General features: G+C 44.0%; 1 protein-coding gene across 7 annotated transcripts in view; it reads left to right on the top strand.

Moving 5' to 3' along the window:
- The window catches only part of BLTP1 (bridge-like lipid transfer protein family member 1), a 381,561-nt gene that overhangs the window by 181,606 nt on the left and 180,802 nt on the right, over positions 1-19,153 (top strand). For all 7 annotated transcript variants that reach the window (XM_075860492.1, XM_075860489.1, XM_075860493.1 and 4 more), the window contains exon 29: positions 675-745. In XM_075860492.1, coding sequence (XP_075716607.1) covers positions 675-745 — 71 coding nt within the window. The remainder of the gene's footprint in view (positions 1-674; positions 746-19,153) is intronic.

The following is a 19,153-nucleotide window of genomic DNA, read 5'->3' as shown; positions in this document are numbered from 1 at the left end:
GCACATGGGACAATCATAGAATACAGTGTAAGTGCTCACAGTAAGAAGATACAATTCAAACCTAAAGCAGAAGACTATCAAGCAATTCAGTAGTGTATTAGGCAGTACAAATTTCTTTACAATATATGTACATTCCAACTAGGGCTTCAACCTAAGCGCCTAACTAGAAGAGAGTCCAGCTCTCAAATACTCTGGGGAAAAAATAGTTATTGGCGTTTCGCACTGCGCACCCCAGACTTTCGCGAACTTCCTGCAACAGTCTCTGTATTTGTACACCACCTTCTCGAAAGGTATTGCAGTATTAACTAGTTTTTCCATTTATGGACTGAGGGAGAGTGATCACCCATCGATCTAAATGCTATTTATTTTCTGGCCAAAATTAGTGATTTGCGTAGGAAAATGCACATATGGTGTGGCCATGATGATTCATCCAGGATACCCAATAAGCATACCTGAGGAGTATGTGGTACTTGGAATAGTAGAGGCTTTTTAAGCTGCAAAGGGGGACCAACTCCATATTAATGCCTATGGATTTAGAATAAAATGTCGTATATGTGTAATGTGTAGGTGTCTCTACTTTTCTCCATATACTTTAAATATGCATACATTCTACTATGTAATTAGTCAAACATATCCTTGTCCTATTCTGTAACTCATTTTTTATGTATTTAAAGGTTGTAAAACAAGGTCTTTCTGCCAATGCTTTACTTGACAGAGGGATGCAACTCATGGGCACCTCCTCTAGGTGAGTTATAAAACCTGCAAGTATACCCTCACATTAAACAGTACTGTGTTACAGTCCAAACACAGAAACAAATGAAATGTTATTTAATAGCATTATATATTATTTTATCGAGGCACCATTAACACATTAATAACATCCTTGTGATTTTGAATGCTTTACATGATGGATACATATTGTTATATCAGAGGCGTAGCTAGGTTCTCCAGCACCCGGGGCAAAGATTCAGTTTGGCGCCCCCCCCCCCCCCCCCCAACCTCTTTCCCGACATCTCCTTCCCCCTCGCCGTGTTTGTTTTCTCTACCAATCGACGTGTCATTTCTTTTTATGTAACGCGCGCATAAAATTATTTGTACATTTCACAAGCAATATGGTTCTATACACAACACCAGAACCAAGCTCGGTACATATATACAACCCCAGAACCAAGCTCAGTACATATATACAGCCTCAGAACAAATACAGCTCAATTTAGTGCAACCCCTGCCGTATAGATTTGTACGGCGTAAAACTACAGCTCCCAGCATAGCCCGAACAATGGTAAGTATATGCTGGGAGATGCAGTTTCACAAAAATAAATCCTATCATAATCATACCACCCATCATCTCCATGCAGATCATACAGTGACTACAGTGCTGATTAGTGGCAGAATAAACATTTACATTAGGTGACTCACCGGTGACGTCTCAGATTCTAGTTCTTTTTCTCCATCCGGTCCAGACCTCTATGATGACTTCTCCCGGTCACAGCCCATTGCTGTAGTTTGCTGCTCAGATGTCTTCAGCTTCTCACTTTACCAACATTTCTACACCTATAAATAAAGATAAAGTTATCATTATACCACACACTACGCCCCTATATATAATAGCGCCAAACACTGCACCTCTAATTATAATAGCACCATACACCGTGTCCCACACACACACTGTGCCCCCTGTAGATAGTGCCTGCCATAGAGCCCCCTGTAGATAGTGCCTGCCATAGAGCCCCTGTAGATAGTGCCCCCATATAGACCACCCCTGTATATAGTGCCCCACAAATAACTCCCCCTATAGTGCTCTACAGATAGCCCACCCCTGTATATAGCCCCCTGTAGATATAGCCCACCCCTGTATATAGAGCTCTACAGATAGCCCAACCATGTATGTAGCCCCCCTGTAGATATAGCCCACCCCTGTATATAGTGCTCCACATATAGTCCACCCCTGTATATAGTGTTTCACAGATAGCCCACCCCTGAATATAGCCCCCCCCTTGTACATATAGTCCACCCCTGTATATAGTGCTCCACTAGATAGTCCACCCCTGTATATAGTGCTCCACAGATAGCCCACCACTGTATATACTATATACAAGGGTGGGCTATCTGTGGAGCACTATATACAGGGGTGGACTATATGTACAAGGGGGCTATATACAGGGGTGGGCTTTCTGTGGAGCACTATAGGGGGAGCTATTTGTGGGATACTATATACAGGGGTGGGCTATATCTACAGGGGGACTATATACAGGGGTGGGCTATATCTACAGGGGGACTATATCTACAGGGGGACTATATCTACAGGGGGACTATATCTACAGGGGGACTATATCTACAGGTGGACTATATACAGGGGTGGGCTATCTACAGGGGGACCATATCTACAGGGGGACCATATCTACAGGGGGACCATATCCACAGGGGGACCATATCCACAGGGGGACCATATCTACAGGGGGACCATATCTACAGGGGGACCATATCTACAGGGCTGGGCTATATCTACAGGGCTGGGCTATATCTACAGGGCGGCTATATACACAGGGGGGCTATATACAGAGGGGGGCTAAATCTACAGAGGGGGGCTAAATCTACAGAGGGGGGCTATATCTACAGGGGTGGGCTATATACAGGGGGAATATATCTACAGGGCTGGGCTATATACAGGGCGACTATATCTACAGGGGGGCTATATACTGGGGTGGGCTATCTATGGAGCACCATATACAGGGGTGGGCTATATCTACAGGGGGCTATATACTATATAGCCCACCCCTGTATATGGTGCTCTATAGATAGCCCACTCCAGTATATAGCCCCCCTGTAGATATAGTCCCCCTGTATATAGCCCAGCCCTGTAGATATAGTCCCCCTGTAGATATAGTCCCCCTGTATATAGCCCAGCAGATATAGTCCCCCTGTTTATAGCCCAGCCCTGTAGATATAGCCCCCCTGTATATAGCCCAGCCCTGTAGATATAGTCCCCCTGTATATAGCCCAGCCCTGTAGATATAGTCCCCCTGTAGATAGAAACCCCCCCCCCTGTAGATAAAGTCCCCCCCGCAGATACAGCCACACTTCTATTACAATTTAAAAAATAAAAAAAAAATTCAAACTCGCCTTATTCCCGCTTCCACGCCGTCCGGCAGCCATGGAGACCTGCTCTCTTCTGCGCAGGTCTCCAGGGGTTTGAACACAGCGTCTATGAAAGGCGCTGATTGGCTGGGCAGGATGACTTTCCCTGCCAGTCAGTCAGCGCCTTTCATCGACGGAAGCGTCACTGGTACAAAAGGTACCAGTCGCTTCATTCGTGGAAAGGCGCTGAATGGCCGGGCACGCAACGTGCCCGGTCATTCATTGCTTCCAATTGTACCTGTGTCCTTGCGACACAGGTACAATTATAGTGCAGGAGGAGGGGGCGCTGGCGCCCCCCTCTGAACTGCGCCCGGGGCACATGCCCCGCTTGCCCCCCCCCTAGCTACGCCCCTGGTTATATAAGCCCTTTAATCCACCATGAAGTACATGTACGCCAAGCCGGGATGGGAGAAGTATGGAGTGGACTCACTATAACAGACACCTCACTATAATGGTTGGGATCAGAGAGAACTCCGATCCCGGCAGTTTAACAACTGAGACGTTAGACGAGATCGCTGGGTGTCGATGGCAGATCTGCCATGTTAGCGCCTCGTATCAGTGCTGGCATCCGTTTAGGATTTTCGTTCAGCTCTTCCATCAGAGGAACTGATGAATGGAAAAGCAAACGGAAAGCATCGCTTCCGATTGCATCACATTGATTTGAGTAGTATTTATTTTTTTTCATTTGTTTTCAGTTTGCCTCTGTTCTGATAGGTTTACGTTTTTGTTTTGTTTTTGTTGACTGCGCTATTGTTTCCGTGAAGAAAAATGAGAAACCTAGCGGAACGGAGGCAAGCTCAAACAAAAAAAATACCATTGAAATCAATGGTGATGCAAACAGAAGCGATGCTTTCCTTTTGGCTTACTGTTCATCTGTTCCTCTGAGGAAACAGATAAACGGAAGCCAGCGCTGATGTGATTAGCCCCCTACTCCTCCTATTAAGCTCTTTCAGAAAAGTACCATACAATTCTAAGTATTAGTATTGCAGTGTATTTTACCAGCGATCAAGTAATTGCGTGTTCAAGTCCCCTAGTGGGACTAAAAAAAAAATATAATAATTTGTAATTCAAAAAATTTACTTAAAGGGAACTTGTCACCAGCAATTCACCTATTGAACTTCACATATCCCCCACTGGCCGCTGCTATAAAAAGTTCATTGCCTTTATCCCCTCTCCTAAACTTCTCCTCCGACTGTAAATAACGGTCTGCGAACATTTTGCGCCTTTTATCATAATAATCCTGTGTCCCTTTGTGCGCACACACCAGAAGAGGATATCAATGCACTAGCGCGGTATTTTGTGTGCTGGGGAAGGCAAGGAGCTGTCAATCAAAAGTAAGGAGGCGGGGTAAGCTCGGAAAGACTTGAGGAATGAAGATATGACTCTTTTCAAACGAAGATTTGACTCTTTTCAAACGAAGATTTGACTCTTTTCAAACGAAGATCTGACTCTTTTCTGCTCATTAGCGTACGTTGTGGGAACACAAAAAAACTGAATACTAAAGCTACAGAGCCGACTAAGAAGACAATTATAGGTTGTATAGAAATGATTTTTCACCCACTACCACCAGGTATTGCTGGTTTTATAGGTGAAATGCTGGGGACAGGTTCCCTTTAAGTTTGAAACAAAATACACAAAATATTTTATATATATATATATATATATATATATATATATATATATAAATATATATATATATATATATACACTACCGTTCAAAAGTTTGGGGTCACCCAGACAATTTTGTGTTTTCCATGAAAACTCACACTTATATTTATCAAATAAGTTGCAAAATGACTAGAAAATATAGTCCAAGACATTGACAAGTTTAGAAATAATGATTTTTATTTCAAATAATAATTTTCTCCTTCATACTTTGCTTTCGTCAAAGAATGCTCCATTTGCAGCAATTACAGCATTGCAGACCTTTGGCATTCTAGCTGTTAATTTGCTGAGGTAATCGGGAGAAATTTCACCCCATGCTTCCAGAAGCCCCTCCCACAAGTTGGATTGGCTTGATGGGCACTTCTTGCGTACCATACGGTCAAGCTGCTCCCACAACAGCTCTATGGGGTTGAGATCTGGTGACTGTGCTGGCCACTCCATTACAGATAGAATACCAGCTGCCTGCTTCTTCCCTAAATAGTTCTTGCATAATTTGGAGGTGTGCTTTGGGTCATTGTCCTGTTGTAGGATGGAATTGGCTCCAATCAAGCGCTGTCCACAGGATATGGCATGGCGTTGCAAAATGGAGTGATAGCCTTCCTTATTCAAAATCCCTTTTACCTTGTACAAATCTCCCACTTTACCAGCACCAAAGCAACCCCAGACCATCACATTACCTCCACCATGCTTGACAGATGGCGTCAGGCACTCTTCCAGCATCTTTTCAGTTGTTCTGCGTCTCACAAATGTTCTTCTGTGTGATCCAAACACCTCAAACTTCGATTCGTCTGTCCATAACACTTTTTTCCAATCTTCCTCTGTCCAATGTCTGTGTGCTTTTGCCCATATTAATCTTTTCCTTTTATTAGCCAGTCTCAGATATGGCTTTTTCTTTGCCACAGTGTGTGAAAAGTGGGAGAAGAGGGTTTCATTGACAATCCAACACAATGGGCAGCACTTTGAACACATTTTATCAGTGGTCAGAAACTTGTAAATAACTCATGAAAGAATAAAGTAACGTTAAAACCAAGCACACCATTGTTTTTCTTGTGAAATTCTCGATAAGTTTGATGTGTCACATGACCCTCTTCCCATTGAAAAAACTAAAGTTGGATACAAAATGGCCAACTTCAAAATGGCCGCCATGGTCAACACCCAGCTTGAAAAGTTTCTCCCCTCCCATATACTAATGTGCCACAAACAGGAAGTTAATATCACCAACCATTCCCATTTTATTTAGGTGTATCCATATAAATGGCCCACCCCGTACTTGTCTTGTTGTGCAGCGGGGCCTCCCACTTCTCTTTCTACTCTGGTTAGAGCCTGTGTGTGCTGTCCTCTGAAGGGAGTAGTACACACCGTTGTAGGAAATCTTCAGTTTCTTGGCAATTTCTCGCATGGAATAGCCTTCATTTCTAAGAACAAGAATAGACTGTCGAGTTTCACATGAAAGCTCTCTTTTTCTAGCCATTTTTAGAGTTTAATCGAACCCACAAATGTAATGCTCCAGATTCTCAACTAGCTCAAAAGAAGGTCAGTTTTATAGCTCCTCTAAACAGCAAAACTGTTTACAGCGGTGCTAGCATAATTACAGAAGGGTTTTCAAGTGTTTTCTAATCATCCATTATCCTTCTAACACAGTTAGCAAACACAATGTACCATTAGAACACTGGAGTGATGGTTGCTGGAAATGGGCCTCTATACACCTATGTAGATATTGCATTAAAAACCAGACGTTTGCAGCTAGAATAGTCATTTAGCACATTAACAATGTATAGAGTATATTTCAGATTAATTTAATGTTATCTTCATTGAAAAAAAACACTGCTTTTCTTGCAAAAATAAGGAAATTTCTAAGTGACCCTAAACTAGTGTGTGTGTGTGTGTGTATATATATATATATATATATATATATATATATATATATATATTTTAAAACTTATATACAGATTTATTTAGCAATGTCACTAATAATCCCCTTCTTTTAGTCAAATGAAAGTCCTGGGTGAAAAGCAAACAAATACTGGCTCTGGATCCGAGATACTCCCTCTTATTAACACTACTAAAAAATCCTGCCTTCCAACAGTCAAACCACAACCTATATTTAAACAATGACATTTGGAAGGGCTGAACCGTTTGTGTTTCTTGGAGGTGTCTATACAACATGGTAAACACCTTTACTTAATTAAAACTAAAATTAGACTTAGTGGGTCCTTAACCTTTTTATTATCTACAAGCTCCAATTTTTTACTCCTAGTGTTTTGAAACACTTATAGGATCGGCAGTGGGACGATCCTTTAACCTCATTAAAGAGGCTCTGTCACCACATTATAAGTCCCCTATCTCCTACATAAGGAGATGGGCGCTATAATGTAGGTGACAGCAGTGCTTTTTATTTAAAAAAAATGATCTATTTTTACCACTTTATTAGCGTTTTTAGATTTATGCTAATGAGTTGCTTAATGCCCAAGTGGGCGTATTTTTACTTTAGACCAAGTGGGCGTTGTACAGGGGAGTGTATGACACTGACCAATCAGCATCATGCACTCCTCTCCATTCATTTACACAGCGCATAGGGATCCTGTTACATCCTTATGTGCTGTCTTATACTAACACATTAACAATACTGAAGTGTTTAGACAGTGAATAGACATTCCACGGGATGTCTATTCACAATCTCTGCACTTCGTTACTGTTTCTATGGTAGTTACAGCAGAGGAAGCGTGATCTCGTTGTAACCTGTCATTTACCGCGTAATCTCGCGAGATTACGCGTCCTCTGCTGTAACTACCACAGACAATTGAGGATAAATTGAAGACTCATTCTTTTCTATGGCGCCATGTACATGACCGTGGTTTGCACTTATCCGTGCTGGGGCCGCGAATCCAGACCGCAAAAACTCAGAACATGTCATTTTATAATACAGATTTGCGGGTTCACACTATTGGTGAAATTGTTGTGGATCCGTGAACCCTGTTGACACATGGATGCAAAACAATGTGTTTCTGCGGTCCGATGGACCGCAACGGACCCGTGGTTTTGGACCGCAACGGACCCGTGGTTTTGCGGACTGCAAAACCAATGTGTTCGTGTACGAGGTCTAAGGCATGAAAATAAACTGCTGTTTTATATCTCGGAGACCGCACATAAACCAGTACTGCACTGCTAGATTTCTTTTTTGCATGGACTGGATAGGATCCTCTTTATCGAAAGAAACAAGATAAACATTTTGTTTCAAACTTAGTAAAAAATTTGTACTTATTCTTCCGAGACATTTTAAAATCAAACTAAAAGAATGTGTCACGATCTAGGGTATGTGGACCCACTAGGCCACTCAGCCGTAGCGAAGTGGCAGCTGATCAACTCAGTCTATGCGGAGGTGCGTACCACAAGGGTATCTCAGATAGTCCAGACAGCGGCAGGGCTCCGGCACAGATGGGGTTAGATGTGGCAGGTTGCGCCAGACGTGGTGGATGGCACCAGGGATGGCAGATGACACACAGACGAGGTGTATCCAGCAGACGGCACCACACAACTCTGATACAAGGCAGACTCCGGAAGGAAACACCGCGCGGGATACAGGAGATAGGATGCAGGGAACAGGAAAACACTAAGGGACCATTTGCAATACAAACATTGGAAAAGTACAAACAACACTCAGGCAAGGAGTGGGAGGGCAGAGCCCTTTTTATAGTCCAGGGTGCACTTGGGTAGGGATCTTTTAGGAAGTGCGCGTGCTGGCCCTTTAAGGCCGGGAACGAGTGCGCGCGCACACACCATCGCACACTTCAGGAAGGGAAGGCCGCGCCAGCCGGGGTCTCCGGGGAGGAGGATGTCGGCAGGCGGCCCGGAAGTTGCGGCCGCAGCCATAACATAATTCTTTAGTCTAACTACCTAGTACTTTGAACAATCTCTAAGTGGCTCTGCTTTGCTGAAGTTTTGACCTTCCTATGCGATTACTTACCTCTTTCACCTCAAAACCCCATCTAGGAAAATTTGACTGTCCAGAACCCTTCTCTCCTTGAAATAATTTCCTGCATTAATATGTCAATCAATATGATCATGAAATAACAATCTGATTGTGTATTTTAACAGAGATATGTCTTGGCATTCACTCATATTGAATGGGACATAAATATTTGCTATATTACAATCTTCCAGTTAGAATTGATTGCAACTATACAATGTTGAATCTGCTTCTTTAACCCTAAAATATCTGACTTGCCAAGAGTTTTCCTTCTAATATCGGCCAAATTACAAACACAATGCTGCGTTCTTTATATTCACTGTAAAATACATGAGGATACATGGAATAATAATGTTGGAATTTTTCCTTCATCTTTCTCCCCTTTCTCCCCCTCTTTTCTATTCCTGTAATATTGATTACCTTGTTTAAAATCAATAAAGACTGTCAGGAAAATTAACACCAATTATAGATTATGGAGTAAGATGGGAGACATTTATTAAGAGGCGAACACCTCTAAATAAATGTGTTGCATCTTTGTCCGGCTGTCCAAACCCCCATCCCATCAGACAGAAAATAAAAAAGTATGCCCACCTTACCGCTCTGCTTCACTTCTCCTTACTGGATCCCCTCAGGCTCTTAATGCATACTGCAGGTCATACAAGGTCCTGACGCCAACCGACATCAGGGCCTTTTATGTGACGCAGCACTCAATGTCATCACTGCTTCTTATGCAACGTTCTGATGCTGCCCGGCGTCCGTACGTTGTATAAACCACAAAATGCTGAGGGAGGCTGAGGAGATCTAGAGGGGAGAAGAGAAGTGGGAAGGTGAGCATACTTTTTTTTTTTTGTCCAATTGTTTGGGGTAGTCCGATCTGGGGCGGCAAGTTATGGGGCCGGGCACAGGCCTCTCCCTTGTTATGCCTCACAGATGGAAATCTACGCCAGCAAGCAGCTGAAGTCGATTTCCGCTATGATTTCCGCCAGTTTTCTGGAGTATATTATAATGTATTGGTCTGCTGTGCGCTTGCCCCCTTTTGGGAAACCATGCCCCTTTTTCACAACAATGGCGAGGACGGTGTAAAAAGGCCAAATGTTGCATTTTACAACAGATATTGTGATTTTTGGGTTCTTTTGCGATTTTCTATGCAACAAAACTGGTGTAGAAAGGATGATAAATGCCCCTTAATCTTTTTACCTGTACATTCATTTAAGGTTTTGTTCACATCTGCATTGGTGTCCCGTTCTGATGTTCCGTCTGAGCTTTCTGTCAGAACGGGACCCTGAACTTACAAACGCTATTGCTTCCAGCAAAACGACGGATTCGGTGCACAACAGAGACAAACGGAAACCATGGGCACCGGATCTGTCACCATTAAAATCAATGGTGATGGAAATGGAAACCCCTGGTTTCCGTTTGTGTCTATTCAGGGTCCCGTTCTGACGGAAAGCTCCGACGGAACGTCAGAACGGGACCCCAACGCAGATGTGAACAGAGCCTTATAGGCACCTTTTCTTCCCCCGTAATTTTTGTTTTCCATACCTGCAGATGCTTTTACTTATCTTTGTTTAGTTTTCTTTCTGTATTGATCAGCTTATAGCTGATATTTGGTTACCTTCTACGCTAGCATTTAAAATTATTACATTATGCGTAACCTTTCCAGTTGCAATGTGATGTTGTATATTTCTCTTTCAAAACACAATAAAAAATTGAAACATAAAAACAGTAAGGCCTAGTTCACAAAAAATTTTTGCAGGCAGGAAATTCTGCCTTGAAAAAATCAGCTCCGGTTTTTTTGCACCACACGCCTCTTTTGCTGTGTTTTTTACGCGACATTTGCCGAATTTTTTTACACAATTTCCGCCTCGTTTTTTTGGTGGCCTTTTTTTACTTCTTCAACAGGCAATTGGAAAAAAGTGAGCGTTTTTTAAAATGGGGTTTTGGAGGCAGAAAACCCCTCAAGATAGGTCATGCTGCTTTTTTTTCCCGAGAGCGTTTTTTCCGACACGGTTTCTGGATCAAAAACGCGACAAAAAGTCTCTGTGTTAACAGGGCCTAAAGACAGTGTGTTGTCCGTCTGTTTTCAGTCTAGTGGGGGTGTTGGGAAGCCAGGCAGTTCTGCACTAAATTTCCCTGTCACCTAACCTGTTTTTCGCGTGAGGTTTCTTATGATGTGACCCTTCATACATTTGAAGACTCCAGAGCGTAAGTCATTTATTCTCCAATCCTCCCGACCCCCCCACCTACACTCTTCAAGGTCCTAGCTTTTGGAGACCCTATATCTCCAGGGGCTAGATTATTTTTATTGGCAGGAAGATTTTTTTCTCTGGGCATCCCGGAGTATTGCTACCTTTTTCACTTGCCTGTATTCCTGGGTCACACTTTCATATTTGGTGAGACGAGTGGCGTTTTTGCGCCATTTTGCGCCGCTCGTTCCACCAACGCTGCAACCTGGCTTCCAAATTTCCAAGCCTAAGGCACAAGCTCTCCTTTTTTGCTCCGCCCCCAACCTGTCACATGATGGGTTTTGGCCTATCGCCTCCCTTCTCCGCTTTATCAGTTGATTGAAGGGAAGTTTTCCCTGAAGGTGGGTTTGGGGGTGGGGCAGAATTTTAAGGAATGTTAGCGTTTCTGCTATGGTCTCTTGGAGCCGGCGCCATTTGTTTTTTTGCTTAATCTGATTTTTATTTTTAATTTTTTTTCCAAATTACATATATATTATACATTATATATAAAGGTCAATAATGGTAACATTACAGACAAAGAATATAAATAAGGAGGAGAATGTATCTAACATTAAGCTTTTGAACAAGTATAAGCATCCATAAGGCGGTACTTATATCACAGCTTAAATCAGCACACATAACTACAGTAATATTAAGGCAATACGTAGCATATGTAGATGTGCTATATAAATTAAGAGTAAGAAATTGGGGTAAAGAAAGAAGAGAAAAAAATATATAATAAATAAATATATATATATATATATATATATATATATATATATATATATATATATATATATATATATATATAAATATAATATACAGTGAAGGAAATAAGTATTTGATCCCTTGCTGATTTTGTAAGTTTGCCCACTGTCAAAGACATGAACAGTCTAGAATTTTTAGGCTAGGTTAATTTTACCAGTGAGAGATAGATTATATAAAAAAAAACACAGAAAATCACATAGTCAAAATTATATATATTTATTTGCATTGTGAACAGAGAAATAAGTATTTGATCCCTTTGGCAAACCAGACTTAATACTTGGTGGCAAAACCCTTGTTGGCAAGCACAACAGTCAGACGTTTTTTGTAGTTGATGATGAGGTTTGCACACATGTTAGATGGAATTTTGGCCCACTCCTCTTTGCAGATCATCTGTAAATCATTAAGATTTCGAGGCTGTCGCTTGGCAACTCGGATCATCAGCTGCCTCCATAAGTTTTCGATGGGATTAATGTCTGCAGACTGGTTAGGCCACTCCATGACCTTAATGTGCTTCTTTTTGAGCCACTCCTTTGTTGCCTTGGCTGTATGTTTCGGGTCATTGTCGTGCTGGAAGACCCAGCCACGAGCCATTTTTAATGTCCTGTTGGAGGGAAGGAGGTTGTCACTCAGGATTTGACGGTACATGGCTCCATTCATTCTCCCATTGATGCGGTGAAGTAGTCCTGTGCCCTTAGCAGAGAAACACCCCCAAAACATAATGTTTCCACCTCCATGCTTGACAGTGGGGACGGTGTTCTTTGGGTCATAGGCAGCATTTCTCTTCCTCCAAACATGGCGAGTTGAGTTAATGCCAAAGAGCTCAATTTTAGTCTCATCTGACCACAGCACCTTCTCCCAATCACTCTCAGAATCATCCAGATGTTCATTTGCAAACTTCAGACGGGCCTGTACATGTGCCTTCTTGCGCAGGTGGACCTTGCGGGCACTGCAGGATTTTAATCCATTACGGCGTAATGTGTTACCAAGGGTTTTCTTGGTGACTGTGGTCCCAGCTGCCTTGAGATCATTAACAAGTTCCCCCCATGTAGTTTTCGGCTGATCTCTCACCTTCCTCGGGATCAAGGACACCCCACGAGGTGAGATTTTGCATGGAGCCCCAGATCGATGTCGATTGACAGTCATTTTGTATGTCTTCCATTTTCTTACTATTGCACCAACAGTTGTCTCCTTCTCACCCAGCGTCTTACTTATGGTTTTGTAGCCCATTCCAGCCTTGTGCAGGTCTATGATCTTGTCCCTGACATCCTTAGAAAGCTCTTTGGTCTTGCCCATGTTGTAGAGGTTAGAGTCAGACTGATTAATTGAGTCTGTGGACAGGAGTCTTTTATACAGGTGACCATTTAAGACAGCTGTCTTTAATGCAGGCACCAAGTTGATTTGGAGCGTGTAATTGGTCTGGAGGAGGCTGAACTCTTAATGGTTGGTAGGGGATCAAATACTTATTTCTCCGTGCACAATGCAAATAAATATATATATATAATTTTGACTATGTGATTTTCAGTTTTTTTTTTAAATATAATCTATCTCTCACTGGTAAAATTAACCTAGCCTAAAAATTCTAGACTGTTCATGTCTTTGACAGTGGGCAAACTTACAAAATCAGCAAGGGATCAAATACTTATTTCCTTCACTGTGTGTATATATATATATATATATATATATATATATATATATATTAAAATAAATAAGGGTAATAATCCCAATACCAGATGTAAGTCACAACCCAGAGAACATCAAATAGGCCAGAATACAAGAAAGACATGTCTCAACCTAACCAAGCAGCAAAGTGTGGACCTGATTTGAAAGAGGACAATGTAAGCCAGAGAAGCATGACTCGGTCAGAGTGATCATGATCATCCGCCATCAGAGATTCCATTCTATGAAGAAGATCCATCGCAACCACCTGTTCTCTAATAGTGGGAGATTCAGTGGACTTTCAGTGTCCACGAATGACCGTTCCATCCGCAGTCAAAAAGTTTCTAAGAAGTCCCTTTTTTATGCCTGATAGGGGACCAGGGATCAAAGACAAAAGAGCAATCTGAGGAGTGGGCAACATAGGAGATCCCACAACCTAGACATAGATGTCGAAAATAGACTGCCAGAAAGTCTGCAACACTGAGCAGACCCTCCAAATATGTAGCATCATTCCAGTCTTCATACCACAACGTCAACATATGTCAGACACCTCAAGGTAAATTTTGTGTAAGATCTGAGGGTATCAGTATCACCTAGTTAATATCTTCAAGTTATTTTCTTGAGCATGACATGCCGTAGGCATTTTATGAGTTAAAAGAAAAATTGAATCCCACGCCACTACCGACAGATTGACTTCAAGTTTACATTCCCAGGCACTGACGAATGCAAGAGGCTAATCCGACGAAGCATCTAAGAGGAGGGTATGGAGCATTGAGATTACTAATCCAGGTATGGAGGATTGAAGCAGTATAGATTCGAAAGTAGTATTTGTGGTCAATTGAAGCCCCCCAGATAGGGTAGAATGGTGGAAGGATGAAAGTTCAGCCTATTCTAACCAGGAGAGAGTCCTCCCAGGACAGGTCCCCTGGAGTTCTGAAAAGAGGGAAGCCGTCTATCGTCTGATATCACCTGTCATAACCGAGCATCTGCAGAGGAGGACCAGGTCAGAAAGACTTTCTTGTTCATAGCTGGTGGAAATCTGGATTGTCAGAGGGGGCTAAGAAGCCCAGGTCTACGCAATAAGCCACTTCGAATTCTGAGTCTTTCCCAGAAAGTGTGGAAATGTTGGGTAAGTCCTTTGAGAGTAAGGCTATGTTCACATCTGCGTCTGGGCTCCATTCCGACGTTCCGTCTGAGCTTTCCGTCGGAACGGAGCCCTGGACGATCTCATCCTACTAGCCATCCGGGTTGACATGAGGATGCGGGAGCGTTCCCAAGAGGTTCTCCGGGAGAGACAACGCAGACGCACTTCTGGACTTTGTCTGTATTGCGGCCTCAGAGGCCATATTGTGCGTTTGTGTCCCCAGAGGCCAGAGGGACCACAGTGCCTAGGATTAGTTGGAGAGACAACCCTAGGTGGTATGGTACCAAATAATGCATTCAGTTCCAAGTTGACCATTCCTGTGGCTATAGTTTTCGGCGACAAGACGCATCAGGTTTCTGCCTATCTGAACTCCGGGTCCACGGCAAACTTCATCCAAAAGGAGCTAGTGGATCTTCTCCAGTTGCCCACAGTTCCCCTGGAGACATCTTTAGCTGTTGCCTCGGTGAATGGTCTGCCTCTGCCCCATCCGATTGTATCTAAGACCAAGTCGCTGAAGCTCCGACTTGCAGCCCTTCATTCGGAACGAATTTATTTTCTTGTTTTGCCCAAAGCCATTTATCCTGTTCTGCTGGGCCTGCCTTGGCTTCGACTGCATGCCCCAGTCCTGGACTGGAGTTCCAGAGAGGTTCTCCAATGGGGCTCCAAGTGCCTCGGTCGCTGTCTGTTGCAGATCCATCCTGTCCAGCCTCCTCTGCCTCAGTCATTGGTGGGACTGCCCCCCCATTTCGCTTAGTTTGCAGATGTCTTCAGCAAGAGGGAGACTGAGACGCTGCCTCCACATCGGACTTATTACTGCCCCATTGAACTGGTTCCAAATGTCTCTCTCCCCCGTGGATGGGTATATCCTCTCTCCTTGCCAGAGACTCTATCCATGTCGGCCTATATCAAGGAGAATTTGGAGAGGGGTTTTATACGAAAGTCTTCCTCCCCAGCCGTGGCCGGATTCTCCTTCGTTAAAAAGAAAGACGGATCTCTTCGACCCTGCATTGACTACTGTCGTCTCAGCCAGATCACGGTCAAGAACAAATTCCCTTTGCCACTAATATCCGAACTGTTTGACTTTAGATTTTTTCATAACTAGACCTGCGTGGGGCTTATAATTTGATCCGAATCCGTCAAGGAGACGAGTGGAAGACGGCGTTCAACACCCGAGATGGACACTACGAATACCTGGTGATGCCCTTCGGACTGTGTAATGCTCCCACGGTCTTCCAGGAATTCGTCAATGATATCTTTCGAGATCTCCTCTACGTCTGTGTTGTAGTCTATCTCGATGATATTTTGATTCTCTCCCCAGATCAGACGACTCATCGGAGGCATGTCCGTCATGTTCTACTGCGATTAAGGTAGAATCGTTTATATGCCAAGCTGGAAAAGTACGTCTTTGAAAAGAATTCTCTGCCCTTCCTGGGCTACATCATCTCGGATCAAATTCTCAGATGGGTCCCGAGAAAATAAAGTCTGTTTTGGAATGGCCACGTCCTTAAGGCCTGAGGTCCATACAGCATTTCCTGGGATTCGCCAATTTCTACCGGCAGTTTATCCCAAACTTCTCATCACTGACCGCTCCCATCTCTACTCTTACTAAGAATGGTGTGAACGCCAAGGTGTAGACTCCAGAGGCAGAATCCGCATTTATTAGCCTCCAGAAAGCCTTCACTTCATCCTCGATCCTCCATCATCCTGACATGTCTCAGAAGTTTTCATTGGAGGTGGACGCTTCTTCTGTTGGTGCAGGTGCACTTCTGTTCCAGAGGAGCTCCAAAGGAAAGGCAGTAGTATGTGACTATTACTCAAGAATTTTTTCTTCTGCAGAGCGCAACTACTCTATTGGAGATCGGGAGCTACTGGCCATCAAATTGGCTCTGGAGAAGTTGAGACATCTGCTACAGGACGCAGCTCATCCCATCCTTATCGACACCGACCACAAGAACCTCACCTATCTTCAGTATGCTCAACGACTAAACCCCCGTCAAGCGAGGTGGTCGTGGGTCTTCTCCCATTTCCAGTTGGTGCTCCACTACCGTCCCGCTGACAAGAATGTAAGGGCCGATGTCCTGTCCAGGTCATTTGAGACGGATGACACGGTGGAGTCCCTTCAAAGTATCATAGACCCGTCCTGCATTGTCACTGCCAATCCTTTGCAGGTTAGAGACATCCCTCCGGGGATGACTTTTGTTCGGTTGGCAGACAGGAGAAGAATTATCCGCTGTGGACACAGCTCTAAACTGGCTGGGCATGCTGATGTTGGTAAGACCCAAGACCTGATTACTCGTCACTTTTGGTGGCCCACGCTACCCAAAGATGTTGTGGACTTTGTCTCTTCCCGCACGGTGTGTGCTTCTAACAAGGTTACTCACTCCCCTGGCAGCACAATGCGATCTTCCTCCCTCAGCAGGATGCAACACTCTCTGGGTGGTGGTGGATCGGATTTAGAAGATGGCACATTTTATTCCGCTGACCGCCCTACCTTCGGCTCCCCGACTGGCGAGTCTCTTCATTCAGCACATCTTCCGCTTGCATGGTTTGCCCCTTAACATCGTGTCCGATCAGGGGGGGGGTTCAATTTACCTCTAAATTCTGGAGAGCCCTCTGTAAGCTCCTGGATGTGAAATTGGACTTTTCTTCAGCCTATCACCCCAGTCCAATGGGCAAGTCAAGAGGATTAACCAGATCATGGAGAATTAGGAATTATCTCCGCTATTTCATCTCCTTGCAGCATGATAACTGGGTACAGCTTCTTCCATTGGCCGAGTTCTCGTATAACAACCGCACGAGTGAGTCCACCACTTCCACACCATTCTACATTGTGTACAGTCACCATCCTAGAGTCCCTCTTCCTGTGTCGACTAATTCTCAGGTACCCGCTGCTGACTCTGCATTTGGGGACTTCTGCAAATCTGGCAACAGACCCGGTCCTCTATTTTGCTGGCAGTCGATCGCATGAAGCGAAAAGCGGATAGAAAAAGAGGAGAGCCGCCTCAGTATCTTTCAGGTACCAAAGTCTGGCTGTCCTCACGGAACATTCTTTTAAAGTTGCCTTCATACAAGTTTGCTCCCAGGTTCCTCGGACCTTTTGAGAAATTGCAAAAGATAAACCCGGTCTCCTATAAGCTTCGGCTGCCTCCTACCATCAGAATCCCCAACTCCTTTCATGTGTCCCTCCTGAAGTCTGTGATCCTGAACCGCTACAGTAAGACTCCCAGTCCCGCAATTGCTCCCATCGGTTCATCTGATGTGTTTGTGGTGAGGGAGATCCTGGACTGCAAAAGGGTAGGAGGATGGACTTTCTATTTGGTGGACTGGAGAGGGTTTGGTCCTGAGGAGAGGTCCTGGGAGACGGAAGAGAACCTCAGTGCCCCTGCTCCCATTAAGAAGTTACTCTCTCGCTCCTGCCCCAAGTAGACGGGGCGTAAGAGGGGGGACACTGTAGTGTCCATGGCAGCAGACCGTCGGGTTTACTCGCCCCCCGGCGGGTCCACTGTGTCCCGTGTGTCAGTTATGCAAATGGTTCCTTAGTGTTGTCCCATTCCTTTTCCTACCCGTGCCCTGTTACCTGTATCCCGTGCTGTGTTCTTGTTTCTGAGCCTGTTAGTGCTGGAGTCGTGTCCCACTGCATCTGCTGTCGTATGCCACGTCCTGTGTCATCTTCCACGTCAAGTGTGATCCGCCACTTTTGGCGCAACCCGCAGTCATCCGCCACGTCTGTCATAACCTGCTGCACCCAACTCCATCCGTGCCAAAGCCTCGGCCACTGTGTGGACTATTTAGGTACCCTAGTGTGGGACTTTATATTGCTGGGGTGCTCTGTTATTTGGCTAGCTGCCACCCCGTTACGGTGGTGCGGCTTAGTGGGTCCACATACCCATAGACCGTGACACACGCGCCTGGTCGTTATTAGGTAGATAGAAGTTAGCAGCAGCGAATAATCTCTGAGATACAGAGTTTCAAGAATAGAAAACGCCCCTGAGGGTCGGAATGTGTTGCGATGATGGAGACCAGAAGAGATTTATGGATGACAATACTCACTCCTCTAGATTTAGCTTCAGGGTTAGTACTATGAAACTACTGCGTATAATATCTATGGTTCATGGCTGGAACATGGTCAGCTTAAAATGAGTCTCCTGTAGAAGTAATATGTGAACACGTTGTTTATGCATATGATACAGAACCTGAGAGCGTTTCTCTGGTGTATTAAAGCCACGGATGTTTAAAGAACATAGTTTCAAGGCCGTCATCTGGAAGAAAACAGAAAGAACACTAGAGAGAAAATTTAATCACCACATACGGTGTTCCGACCGCAAAACTACTAAGTTGAGGGGGAAGATAAATAGTAAAGAGTGTTCGGATGAACATACCCTAGGTGTGGACGACTGGGCAATGGAAGGAAGATATTCCCAACTTGTCCGATAATAAAATAGAAATGGCACATTTTATTTTTGATTCTTAATTAATATCTATGAGAGTTATTTCAGGCATAGCCCCTAAAAACAAAAATTCCAGCCACATGTAGATTGGAAAAAACAAAACCGTAAAATTACTTCAGGTAATCTAATGGAATAACTGTAG

Source organism: Rhinoderma darwinii, chromosome 1 (assembly GCF_050947455.1).
Source record: "Rhinoderma darwinii isolate aRhiDar2 chromosome 1, aRhiDar2.hap1, whole genome shotgun sequence".
Lineage (NCBI taxonomy): Eukaryota > Metazoa > Chordata > Amphibia > Anura > Rhinodermatidae > Rhinoderma > Rhinoderma darwinii.
Note: the sequence above shows the minus strand (reverse complement) of the source record. Positions and strands in the feature narration are given on the sequence as shown.